Here is a 13,809-nt window from a genome sequence, read left to right as displayed (position 1 = left end):
GTGAAGAACCTAACCAGGCGTGGGCACCAAGGTCACCAGATCTAAACCCGATAGATTTTTATTTTTGGGGACATTTGAAGTCACTAGTTTATAAGACTCCAGTAGTGAACGAGGAAGATCTAAGAAACCGAATAGTAGACGCCTGTGAAACAATAAGAAACACACCAATAATTTTTGAGCGGGTACGAGATTCAATGACTAGACGACTGACTGCCTGTATCTTCGCTGAAGGTGGACACTTTCAACAATTTATTTGAATACAATTTAGTTTCGTTTATTTTAGTTTATTCTACATATTAAAATTTTCCTGAAATAAAATGTTGACATTTCTTGCAAATTTTATTAAAACAAATACTGATTATGCACCCTTGATACAAAAATAACTATTTCGCTTAAGGATGTCATAAAGGAACGTACCCCACAGTAATGACCTCTTCAAACGAGTAAAACGTCAAATTCATTTCCAAAGCATTCTTGTGAAAAAAGCAAAATATTCGTAATAACTTCAACATGCATCGATTATCAAATAATCGACTTGAAGTTTTGAAGTCCAAATATTTAGAAAACGGTTGCTTACAGCGACTAGTAACAAGGGTAGCTTACTTACGTAGATATGATAGAGGAATCGATTTTTTTACTGAAAAATGTGCTAGAAGTACGCCCAAAAAAGTTATGAATCTTTAAAAAAGAAAAAGACGTGTAGGTGGCGCCCCCTACGAGTAAGAGCAATAAGAACATCAGGTTCGAATTCGACACCTCAAAAACCTTCTACTACCAAGTTTCGTTTAATTAAGTTCAGTATTTCAAAAATGCTTAAAAAAAAACGAAAATAAAACTTCAACATCCTGTATTTTGGAAACGAAGCGTTTTCGGACATTTATTTGTTTGGACAATTCATATTAGAATATTGTGAGGAATCACCTCCTGAAGTTTGTCAAAGTACTTTTGAATCACCCTATATATATATAATATATACGCTTTACGAAGCCTAAAAGTTAGTCATCGGACAGCAAGCCATGATGGTTAAACCTCTGAAGAAGCTAGCCACTCGAAATGTCAGGAAGAAATTCCAAAAATCCACGGCTTTCAAACTCGAAAAATAGTAACACTAAAAACCTCAGCCGCGAAAGTCTAAACCATTTTGTCATTGTTTCTTATTGTTCCATTTGAATATTCTTTGTAAATAACTTGCATTGGTTTGTCATGAATTTTTTACTCATTTGTCAAATTCCGAGGTATTCATCATGTCAATTTTTTACTGTTACAGACATTTCAAAGAAGGCTCTTCCCGTGAAATGATTCATTTTCTATAAACATGATTTTCTGTTTGTCATGAAATCATTCAGCCAACTATCCTTGAAGAGCCAATAACTTATTCTCATTTACTCATAATGAATAAGAAAAACAAATATAAGTGTCACAAACAAATCACGATGACAAAATGCTGGTAGAAAACTTACATTCACGAAATCAATTGAATATTCTGGTGAATTAGGAAAATATTTGTTTCATTTGAAATTTTATTTTTTCCAGATTCAGACTTGAAGTTAAGTTATTTATCATAGAGAGTAATGCATTATAAACAGTTGCCTCCTCTGATAACAAGGCGAAGGCTCTGTGGAATTTGGAAAATATCAAGACTAACCACGTAAAAAATAAAAAACAGGAAATCACATTGAATGTAGATAATGAAATATTAGCAGATAAAACACAGGTAGCAAATATGTTTGGGAAATACTTTGCAAATTCTGTCAGAGAAAAGCTAGACTCTCTTAATCTCCCCATTGATCTGTGCACAAAATCACCTGTCACAACTCCTAATTCTATGTTCTCTGCTCCTGTGACTGAACATGACATCAAATCTATTGTGTTAGGCTTGAAAAAGAAATTTTCCACTGGCATAGATGAAATACCAGTAATTCTACTGAAAGAGTCCATTGTCAATATCTCAAGTAGATTAGCCATTATTATAAATCATTCTGTCGTTAGTGGAGTGTTCCCAAATAAATTGGTCTTCAAGATTGGAAAACGTGAAAAACTACAGAATGATACTTATGTCTGCTGAGCTGTTTTTTCAAAATTATGGAAATGGCAGTCTATAATCAAATAACATCATACCTAACTGAACATAATTTAATAACCCCACGACAGTTCGGATTCCGACCTGGCTATTATTGTGTCGAAACAGCCTCAGCAGATCTTGTACAATATATACATGATAGCATCAACGAAAATAAACTTGTGGTTGGACTATTCTTTGATCTGTCTCGTGTATTTGACACAATCAACCCTAGATATCTACAAATAATACTGGAAGCTCCAGACATCTGAGGTCCAATTCAAAAATGGATCGAGTCATATATGTCCGGTAGATCTATTTAGGTGCAGGTTGACAAGCAGTTCTCCGAAAATTTTGATATAAAGATTGGCACACCCCAAGGTGGGGTTCTTGAGCCACTGCTATTTCTGCTGTATGTCAACGACCTTCCTAACTACATCAGTGAAGGACGTACTTTCGTATACGCAGACGACACAACAATCATTACAGCTGAAACTATCAATCAGGTACAGGCTAAAATAGATACTGTAATAAAAGAATCTACATACTGGTGTGGAGTAAATCACCTCATCAATAATGCAAAGAAAATGGTTTCCATTGAATTCACAGCGCAGTAATAAATTATCAATAAATATTGGTAACACAGAAGTTCACGACTCAGAATCAACGAGATTCCTAGGCCTCGAACTAGACCAAAAACTTTCTTTAAATAGACAAGTTGATGCTCTGTGTAAAAACCTCAACAAGCTGTACTTTGCATTTATTACTCTGAAATCGAGTTTTCATAGGCACCACCTAGTAAACCTATATTATTCTTTAATATACAGTATCATTAGTAGTAACATCATTGCCTGGGGAAGAGCTAGAGACACATGCAGAATTTTCCTATCACAAAAAAAAATTCATAAGGTTAATATATGATTTGGACTATGGAGAAACTTACAGAAACACGTTCATTGAAAATAATATCCTAACACTAACATCTATCTATTTCTACAAATTATTAATATATACCCATCAGAATGCTAAAAATATGTATAGAAATAGTGACTACCATGAATATGATACCAGACTGAAGAACGACTTCGATTTGCACCACTTGCAAAGAAAGCAACATATAAAGAGTTCTCTATATGTTGTTAAAATCTCCAGTTTATAACATCTGTAAAATTTATAATAGTTTCTATTCAGAATGTGAAATTTTTGTTGTTTCATTTGGACGCTTTAAGTATATAATTCGTAACAAGCTTTTTTCTATGCAAGTCGAACTTGAATCTAATGTCAACCCATAAGTGAAATACTGTGTTTCAACTCTCTGCACACTGCCAATTCTATTAGAATTCTACAGTATATGTTTTATATTATTATTATATGAATGTATCACTGTTTGTATAATATCTATACTACTCTATTACTCTGCTGATTTTATATGCTATTCGTTATATTCCATTGTACTCATACTTATAGTCCGTTCATAATTTGTTGATAGCTCACTGCAAGTTTGACCCTCATTAGAGAACTGAAATACAGAGAGGACAGCTAATATGATATAATAACAAAAACCAAACTAAAACTGACAGTTTAAGATGTTTTCGACTAACCCACCTTGTATCTGAAGAAATACAATACAGCTATAAAACTTTTAATCCGATTATGTAGGTATTTTGAGTGGAAATGAGTGACCAGTGTCGTAGAGTATATGATTAAAACATTAGTTACTTTAAATAAATAAATATATTAATATTCTTAAACTGTAGGTACTGTAAACTGTATTTTTATTTTAAAAAAATTTCTTTATTTTATTCAAAAATAATAAGTTACTTGCAATTTGTAAAAGATACATTTATTTAATTAATACCTATTTTTAAATGATATAAACTACGATTACTTACAAAACTATTCAAATTCAAAATAAACAGGATCATCTTCGGAATCCGAGTCGTCTTGCAGGTTAATAATTAGCGGTTGTGTCTCTACTGTCGCATCAATTATATTGTCAAGATCCCACATTTTTTGTTCTTTTTCTATTGCATGTCTTACTGCATCTCGCCAATTTTGTTCTGTAATATGTTGTAAAGACTCATATAACAATTCACGTACAGCTTGTATTTTATATGACGTATTTTTTCTAGTCACATAGCTTTTCATTTGTGCCCAAATGAGTTCAATTGGATTTAATTCGCAGTGGTAGGGTGGAAGTCTAAGGACTGTGATGTTTCGTCTTTCCGCCATTTTGTCAACTACGTATTTCTTGAACTTAGATTTGTGTTGCCGGGCAACTTTTAAAAGTTCTGCTTTAACCATTCCATCTTCGTAAGGCAGGGACTTATTCCGCAGCCAGTCAATGATATCCTGTTTCTTCCACGCAGTCGTTGGAAGTCTTTCAACTAGTCGTGAATGATAAGGTGCATTATCTAATACTATAATTGAGTTTGGTGGTATATGTTCAATCATCTGCTCAAAATACTCTTCGAAAACATCAGCTGTCATCTCCTCGTGATAGTCTTTTGTGCTTTTGGATTCAAATTCCAACAAACCATGCTTAGCAAATCCTTTTTCACTGCCAATGTGAGAAACTATTAATCTACTGCCTTTACCAGAGGGTGGGGAAATACCAGTAGACCAACCTTCCATAAAGGCTTGCCTGGAGCTTGATATATTTTTATCTGTCCAAATTTTTGTGAGAGTATGACCTACGTTTACCCACGTTTCGTCCTGATAGTAAATTGGCCTTCCTTCAGCCCGAAATTTTCGTATAGATCTTAGATACTTTCTTCTCCAACATATTATCTCTTCCCGGTCAATCAAAAGTGATTTTCGGTCTGATTTCTCCCACCGGAAATTTAATTCTTTTAAAACTTGCCACAATTTGGTTCGTCCGACATGAGGCAAATCCGGGTCGTCTCTAACTTCTTGTAATATTTTGTTTAAGTTGGGTATTTCTTTTTTGTAAAAAAATTCGTGAATTTTCCTTCGAATACCATTTTTGGCAAATTCATCAATTTCAATAGGTTTTCTCCCCCTCTTTAAGTATTCGTTTGTATTTGGGTTAGCTATACCTTTTTTTTTCTTTCTGATAGGAACCTATATATTGTTGACTCCCCTACGCCCGTCATGTTGGCACAACTCTTGATTATGTTCTGAACAGTGTTTGTGGGATTCTGAGAAACCAGAGCATCGTGAACGTTCAAAACAATAGTCTTCTCTCTTGGTGAATAGACAGACTTACTGACTGTACGCAACAGTACCGGTGTAAAACTTGATGATGTTGATGATGATGACGAAGCCATCGCAAGCAATCAAACAAAACAAGCAGGAACGAAAGGTACGTATATGTTTGTAGGAATATGAAAAAAAGTTACTCACGCACTGCACAAAATTCGCAAAATAAATATTAGAGACGTTAATTACTGCCGTAGACGCCGAAACACCAACGAGCCGTAAATTAAATGCGATTAAAAAATGTACTAAACCAAAGATTATTTTCGTTCGTAACAACTTCACCCTTTCAAGGCAAGTTTCGAATATAAATTGAAGCTTTATATTTAATGAATAAACACCTCAGGAACCTCCGCCTATGATTTTACGAGTTTTACGACCGTTTTATGACTTGGGCCCTCATTTTGTGCTATCGACAAATTATGAACGGACTATAGTTATAGCTGTGAACTTAATTATATTTGTCTTGTAATTGGGGTTACTCCTGTTAGACAATAAACTTTTTTTTTTTTTTTTCTTTTAAATAAGAGATTAAATAAATATCTATCTATCTCACATGCGATTCCTAAAAATGCCAATTATCATTCATTATCTAATGTTACTACTTGTTAGGGATCATTTTCAGTGGGCCTCCTTACCTATTGGCGAAATCAACCTGTAGAAATCCTAGTCCATCATCTTCAATTGTTCCAGAACTATTTATATAAACTTTTGAATTTGCTATATTGTTTCTCAGAGTATCCCACCGAGGCATGCTTGATTTTGGTATAAATTTTCTTTCAAATGTAACAACTCCCACTGGACCTAAAAGGGAATAAGAGACACTTATTTATATACAGGGTTTTTCAACTCGGCAGTGACTTTATTGAAAACTGATTTTGAAATATTTCATATATTGAGGAGATTACATCAGTAAAAAAATGTTCAATGTCCAAACTTTTTTATTAAATATGATTTCTGTAAATATTGTCATTTGTTTTAACTAAAAGTTACACAAAACTTTCATTTAAAAATGATTGGTTGGCTTTAGCATAATCCTAACTTCAGAGGATAGACGCCTAAATCAATTTTGAATCTGTTTTACAGAAAGTCTATTTAATCAACAGTTAAGTAATTGCACCTACTTGTAGAAGTGACTCTTTTGAAGTAATGTACGATGCATTTCAATTTTTCGTCAACACAAGTTTGTCTTTCTGGTCTATCGTGAGCTGAAAATAGTCTAACAAAGTTTACTCCTGGATAGGTACATGCAACTTCTTTCCTCCATGGAAATGTACAGAGGAATCCATTTGCAAGCAAAGAGGCTATCTGCAGTTGAGATAAACTGACTGATCTATTGTGGCCCTTCTTCAAAAGAGGAAGACTACCGGGTATTAGTTCTGGTAGCTTCAGGGCCAGTTTTATTATTTTTGGTAGAATATTTGTGAAAAAGTACTCACTTTCTTCTTCTTCCGCAACCTTGAAAAAAATTCATAGAAGTAATCAAACATTCACTGATATTCTTGAAACTTTCGATTCAAAGTTCTTTCTTACTTACTACCCATTTTATAAATAACTCTTTTTTGAGTTATGTGATGTAATTGGCTGATACGTGACGGAAAGCTATAACGTATTCAAGTTATATTTTATTATGAGATGTTAACTGAACAGTTTACAAAACCACAAGTTGTGTTTCGCTATACAATAGCTTTCATCTGAGGAAGCTGTTGTATAGCAAAACATGTGTTGCAGTTTTGTAAACTGTTCAGTTGAAATCTCACAATAAAGTATTACTTGAGAATATCTTTTCCGAGTGCTTGAAATGTCAGGTGATCGCATTGCTTCTTATTACAAAAGTCAAATGGATTAGATAACTAGATAGATATTCATTTATTTCTACAGAGTATATGTAAATCTTGTAAAAAAGTTGAAAGAAATACTTTGTTCGAGAAATACGTCAGTGAACAAAATTACGAAAGATTAATAAGATACAAAATTTGAATACAACACGTCACATACACATATAAGTATAGAGTTGATAAGATAAAATTTAACATACACTGTTGAAATATTTATCTATAGTATAAGGCTCTATATTGCATAAAAATTCTTTCACAGACTTCAGAAAACCGCTGGTCAACCCAATGTCTCTTATATCCTGTGGCAGAGAATTAAAAAATTGAATCGCACTGTATACAGTACTTCTTTCATATAGAGACTTTTTATGTATCAGATATAAAAAATTATTCCTAAATCTTCTTCCATACTTATGTGTTTTATGATGCTTTTCAAAGTAGCTTGGTTGATTTACTAAAAATTTTAATGACTCAAAAATGTATATCGCTGGTACTGTTAATAATTTGTTCATTTTAAAGATTCCTCTACATGAGTCTTTGACCTTCATACCAAAAAATATTCTGATTACCTTTTTTTGACAGAGAAATACTCTGTTCAGCTCATGACTGGAGCCCCAAATGATAATACCAAACCTTATTGCAGAGTAAAATTAGCGTAGTAGACATTATTAGTAATGTTGATTCTAACTGTTCTTCAAAGTCACCACATCTAAACAATAGTTTGAGATTACGTTGAGTATAACGTTACTAAAGTTATACAAAGCATATGCCTTTATTAATGGTATTTATTGAAGTAGACACTATTTACCTTGGATGATAAAAATGAGTGTCTGTGAGACTCTTGCCCTTTGTCATTGAAAGTGTTCAGAATTCATGACATGACAACAAAGAACAGGGTAATGCTTCAAATAAATAAACACTGTCGGTTGATATATGCACTTTCTTCAATTTTAAGGATGCCTCAAAGTAAAATCTCACTGGAGAGATTATTACTTATTTTTTTGTAATTTTACCTAGCTCCACTAACCAGACCTGGTGGGTTGAAACAGCACTGTATTGTATCACAAACCCATCGAATAAATCTAATGATTTTTTTGTAGTAGTTTGAGCAAAGTGATGAAAAATGAGAGTAATTATTTCTAAAAAATAACACATTATACTATTTCAATACTATACCTCTTCCAAAAAGTGATGAAGGGCAGTGAACTTGGGCAATGAACTGTTATATGATCTTATGGCTGCATCAAGTTCGCTAGTGTTACTAATAGGTTTTGACAAGTTCTCCCTGATAATATCCCACCGTAATTTGATCACATCCTTGCCATTCTAAAAAGAGAAACTATTTTTTCAAGAATACATTGTCTTTTCATACTCACTTCAGTAATGGGAAACAAACTTTTTTCGGAATAAGGCATGTGAACATGGTCATCATCCCAGTGATGTGGATCTGAACTACGATGAGGTTTTGGAGGTTCTTTTAAAGTAACAGGAAGGTTAAATAGCACAGCATGATATTTTGAAATATTAATAGGATTCACACTGAAGCTCCATCGCCCCTTTCCTTTGCACAGTTCCGATATTCCAGTTCCTAACCAAGTCTTCGAAGGTTCAGAAGATTCACACTGCATATTTTTCAAGAGACAAACAATATATCTTCAGATTTCAATAGGCTCAATGACGAGGATCAACTCAATATTATCACAATATTCAAAAACTGTCAAGATAAATAGAAGATCATCTGCTCTACAGTACTTTTTAACCAATAAATTAGAGTTGAATTCAATATCCAATAAATATTTTCCTTTGTGGTGAGATTTAAATTACACCACATCAGATAATTCATGATTAATAACACAAGAGTGGAAGTTGGGTTTTTCCATTAGCACACTCCTAATTAAGAATAAAGCATTTGATCGTCAATCTCATATAACCTAATACATTAGTTTATCAGTTATGAAGAATTTTTAAAAAATTTGAACTGTTATCAGGAAATTACTAGGTATTCAATTTTTTTTAAATCAAAGACATTCGAATATATTGTGGTGACGTCATAATATAGACTGGCCATAGAAATGAAAACACCGACTCCAACAACTAAAAGAGGATGGAGAGATCCATGTTCTGACATTATTTAAACCAGATTCGACGTAATGATTAGTCTACTGCGCCGAAGGGAAGCAAAGAACATAAAAAAAGAGAAGAGAAGAAGACGTGATGATGTTTTACCTGTTGCATACTATCATTGTGAAAATTAAATTTTTTTTTCTCCGCTCTGGAGAACTCGATTGAGCATAAACTACATTGTCCTGTCTCTGTGTTTCTAGTGGGCATGACTACAATCTTAATACCGTGTTGAAATATCTTATTTGTTTGCGGTTTAGGGCAGCTAGTCAGATTTTATACCTGGATGGTACACTTACAAACATACATTATATATTATCCTTTGTGTTTTGTGATCATTATATAATAGAGAAGATTTGGTCGTATCACAGCATATATAACAATCAGCATGGACACTTGGCCATGCCGCCTTTGATGTGGAAAAGTATCTAGACGCCATTTTGGGAAGTGACGATAAGAGGACAGGACTCGCGAAATGGTTTTGCACAGGTTCGCACTCAAACTTTCTTATATCCAAAAGGCTCATATAATTTTTATATACCTTACGGAATGGACCCAAATTCAATTGATATAATAATTCTTGTGCAGACATTCTATCTGGTTACATGATTTTTTCAAAAAATGTCAAAACAGCCGAATTATTTCTAAAATCACCAGTAGGAATACAATGGCTCAATCAACTGGAATATAAAGGAGAAATTGTCCAGCAATCAACTTTTTGGTATAAATTTTATGATCTACCTCTCTACCTTTCAGTTGAATTGCTTGTTCTTTATTATAAGAATTGACGTTCTCCTTGCATTTTAGAATTAACTCTTTTCTAACATAAATGTATTTGTTTTATATATACGTAGGTAAGTTCTATCCAAACATCAACTTACTTTTGTTACTCCAATCTTTTTATTCTTTTTTAGTAATACGTTTACAGAACGTTTTTTACCGTCCTGAAATGTTAATATCATGTAGTAGACCCACTTAGGATCCTTCTAGGTTTCCAGGGTAGCTGGTGATTATTATATAAGGAAAAAACTAAAAATACAAATTGTTCATTTCAAAACATTTATTCGCGTCTCCAAATTATTATTTTATTCTTCCTTATTTTTTTGGCAATATTTTTCTGAGATTTAAAATTCCTATTTTTACATTTTAATGTATAAAATAATCTTACTCTACTATATAACTTCAAAAGGTGAGATATTTGTGAATTTCCACATGGATGGATATAATTACATTGTTCGAACAATGATACAAATCCTGCAATGACATTTGTTCTTACAATAAGATTCTCAAAATTGCTTTGGAAGTTTACTTTCAAGGAGGAAATAAAATAAACAAATTCATTTTTGGGCATCCTTAAGTTACCAAATGTGTCAAGAGTTCCATTTTGGAATGCTCTGAAATAACAGTACAGAGATTCATTATTTAATTCACAATGGGCTCATTCAGGCTAATTTAGTTTTTTATTGAAAATTATATATTATAAAAGTAAATCATCTCCCAAGTATCCCACAAAATTTGCCAGTTTATATGTCAATTAACAACTGAGCAAGAGCAATTCAAAATGTGAGATCGCCCGCGGTACATCTTCAGTGCGTTCCACTAAGCATTCACAACGACCACGCTCACGACAACGGTTTTTGCCTTTCCACTTGGTTCTGGGAGTCACAATCATTAATTGAAGTGGAATGGATTTTGGAGCGTTTTGAGCGTTCATTTAAATAATACACATGACGCGTTTAAAAAAACAAAACAAAAAGTTGATGAGGTTATGTTACAATTTGTAAGTAGTATCAATAAGTTATATTAATTGTTGGTTAACATGATTTATTGAACAAAAATTATGTATATACTTTAATTTTAGAGGAGTATTTAATTAATTTATGTTCGTATATAATAAAAATGCCTTTTACGGCGGCAGTTGGAAATTTGTTGGTGCGTCGAAATAATGCTCCACAAAGTACTAGTTCGTCCAGCTGGACTGGATGAAGACTGGAATACAATTTTACAAAAATATAATCGTGAAAAACGAAAACTTAGAACACGTTTTATTGATTACGATAATGTAATTACTCGTTATTCAGATGAAGAATTTAAAAGTAATTTCAGGTAAATTATTTTTTATCACTTAATACACTATAGATTTTGGAAATTTTACTCATGGAATTCTTTATTGATCTCTTTAGACTTTCAAGATGTACATTAAATTATTTACATGAGCTTATACAAGAAGATTTAGTCCGACGTGTTCCCGGATGTCCTACAATTCCTTCCCGTCATCAACTGATGATAGCTCTTTGGAAAATGGCCACAACAGATTCTTATAGGTTGATTTTTTTTCAATTAACCATTTTAGAATTATATACCATAATTCACAAGTATAAAATTAAACCCTTTTTTTATTTCTACCTGTTAACGCACGTTCAGCATCTGCAGGAGAAAGTTTGAGATCCACAGCAGTATTTTGTTCGGCACAATAGAACGATATTGTTGTTGTCGCCATGTTTGCTGCTTTTAGTTTTAAAAATTGCGCTCAGTTTCTCTAAACGCTCACATAGACCCACCTCTTGAGATGGGTCGTCGTGAGCTAGGCGTGAGCATAAGTAATGACGTCATTAATGACGTTTTCGCCGTGACCACAACGATCGCGGTCGCCATGTGGAACGCCTGAATGAGTATTTTAGGCGTTGTGAACGCTTAGTGGAACGCACCACTTGACGACACACCAGGCAACATGCTTCGAGCGGTGGCAACCGGGCCTGTAGTTGGAGATTATTATGAATCGTTGCTATTATTAATTCAATTTAATTTTCTTCAAAGTAATTTTTTTTTTTATTTGAAAATAACTGCTTCAACCTTATGGTTATTAGCGGCGGAAAAGATATTTACAAGCAGTAACTATATTGATTACAATATTATATTTTGTTAGATAAGTTCAGAGCACTTAAATAATTTAAAATCTTGCTAGCACTAAAATAACTCAAGGTTTCCTGCGATTCCGTCGATATTTTGCACATTTCCCTTTCTAATTGAAACACTGGACACTGCACAATGATGTGATGTATTGTAAGTGCAACTTCACAAATGTAGCACTGTGGTTGATCTGCTAGAGATATTAAGTATTCGTGGATTACTTTGTTGTGTCCTAATCGAAGACGGGTGATTATAACTTGTTCCCTTCTTTTCAGTGTTCCATAGTTCCATGGTCCGACTTTGGGTTTCCATTCTCTCAGTTTGAATGGGGTACTCTGCCATTCAATGTTCCACTTCCTCAACAATATGCTTTTGAAGTATATTTTCAGGTCGGTATGAGGGCTACACATTGTTATTCCTTGGTTCGGATTATCAATCGCTTCACGAGCATGAAAATCAGCACTCTCGTTTTCAACAATCCCCACATGCGAAGGAACCCAAAGTAGGATGATTTTCTTCTTGAGCGATTGGAGTTCGAAAAATTGTTGTTTGATAAGTATTCCAATGGGGTGTTTGATATATATTCGTTGAAGAAGTTGTAAGACACTAAGAGAGTCTGAAATGATTGAGACAGTGTCCGAAGCACTTGACTTAGCGTACTGGAGAGCTTGAAGGATGGCAAATAATTTTACAGTTAGTATTGTTGCTGTTTCTGGAAGTTTAAAGGTCAATGCAACATAGTCAGTCACTACTGCAGCTCCTACACCAAGATGAGTTTTGGATGAGTCTGAGTATATTCCTTCAGGGTGGTCGAATTGGTCCAGGATTTGTCGAAAATTTTGTTTGATGATGTGCTTATTTGTATCGTGTTTGGGAAACTGGGATAGGAGAGTGTTTATGATAGGAGTCTGTATGAACCATGGTGGTGCAGATTTGATGTTTGTGGGGTACGGGGTTGGAAATGACTCCATTTGTAAAGAACTTACTTGTCGTCGGATCCTCTCGTAAAATGGAAGATCAGTTCTTGGCCGACAGTAACTTGTTGGAAATCGATTTGAGCGTATTAAAGATCGGTACAGCAATAGTAGTGTTGAACCTTCTGCACCCCATTGTTTATGAGCTAGGTGTTTGAGTAGGTTTATTCTTTTTTGGCATGATAGCGCTAAATGTCTGACATGTTGCTTCCAATTTAATTGTTGGTCAAATATCATCTCTAAGAATCTGATGTGGGTTACGAATGTTAGTTTTGTGTCATTTATTTTCATTGTTGGTGATTTCTTTCTCGCATTTTTTCTTTGAGAATATAATGCAGTTCGTTTTTTCTGTAGAAAAAATGAAACCTGTGGTTTTGGACCATTTTCCTAGAGAACTTATTTGGATCTGTAACAGTTTAGCTAGGTTGTGGATATTCTTTCCTTTGACAAATAGTACCATATCATCTGCGTATATTCTTGCCTGAAGGGGTTTTTTCAAGGAGTGTAAGATGTCTGTTAAATAAACGGCGTGAATCATTTACACTGATTTTATTTGGCAAAAACGTGTTACTATACAAAAGTTCAACAACATAAACGTATATTCTTAACAATCAAAATAATATCTTGAATTCAGTTTCGGCCATACTTGTTTATAACTAATCTTCATCCGTCAAACACACACACATCAGGC

At 33.7% G+C, this 13,809-nt stretch overlaps 2 protein-coding genes across 2 annotated transcripts in view; both read right to left on the bottom strand.

Moving 5' to 3' along the window:
- Positions 1 to 9,144, bottom strand: part of Parg (Poly(ADP-ribose) glycohydrolase) — a 28,512-nt gene extending 19,368 nt beyond the window's left edge. The window contains exons 1-4 of the mRNA XM_023159755.2: positions 8,490 to 9,144; positions 8,290 to 8,439; positions 6,403 to 6,736; positions 5,917 to 6,082 (exon numbers count right to left, since the gene is read on the bottom strand). Of these exons, the coding sequence (XP_023015523.2) occupies positions 5,917 to 6,082; positions 6,403 to 6,736; positions 8,290 to 8,439; positions 8,490 to 8,741 (902 nt within the window). The 5' untranslated portion in view covers positions 8,742 to 9,144. The remainder of the gene's footprint in view (positions 1 to 5,916; positions 6,083 to 6,402; positions 6,737 to 8,289; positions 8,440 to 8,489) is intronic.
- Positions 9,145 to 12,146: 3,002 nt separating this feature from the next.
- Positions 12,147 to 13,115, bottom strand: LOC141487108 (uncharacterized). The gene has a single exon (XM_074185905.1). It carries the CDS (start codon positions 13,113 to 13,115, stop codon positions 12,147 to 12,149), a length of 969 nt encoding a protein of 322 aa, XP_074042006.1.
- Positions 13,116 to 13,809: the final 694 nt, after the last annotated feature.

This window comes from Leptinotarsa decemlineata, unplaced genomic scaffold (assembly GCF_025532065.1).
Source record: "Leptinotarsa decemlineata unplaced genomic scaffold, Ldec_3_MD MMD2_tig00078363_RagTag_RagTag, whole genome shotgun sequence".
Lineage (NCBI taxonomy): Eukaryota > Metazoa > Arthropoda > Insecta > Coleoptera > Chrysomelidae > Leptinotarsa > Leptinotarsa decemlineata.
This window is presented reverse-complemented; position numbering and strand designations above follow the sequence as displayed.

Bases quoted from the DNA above. Each gene is read 5' to 3' on its own strand.
- LOC141487108 (XM_074185905.1), bottom strand. From the start codon at position 13,115: ATGGAGTCATTTCCAACCCCGTACCCCACAAACATCAAATCTGCACCA.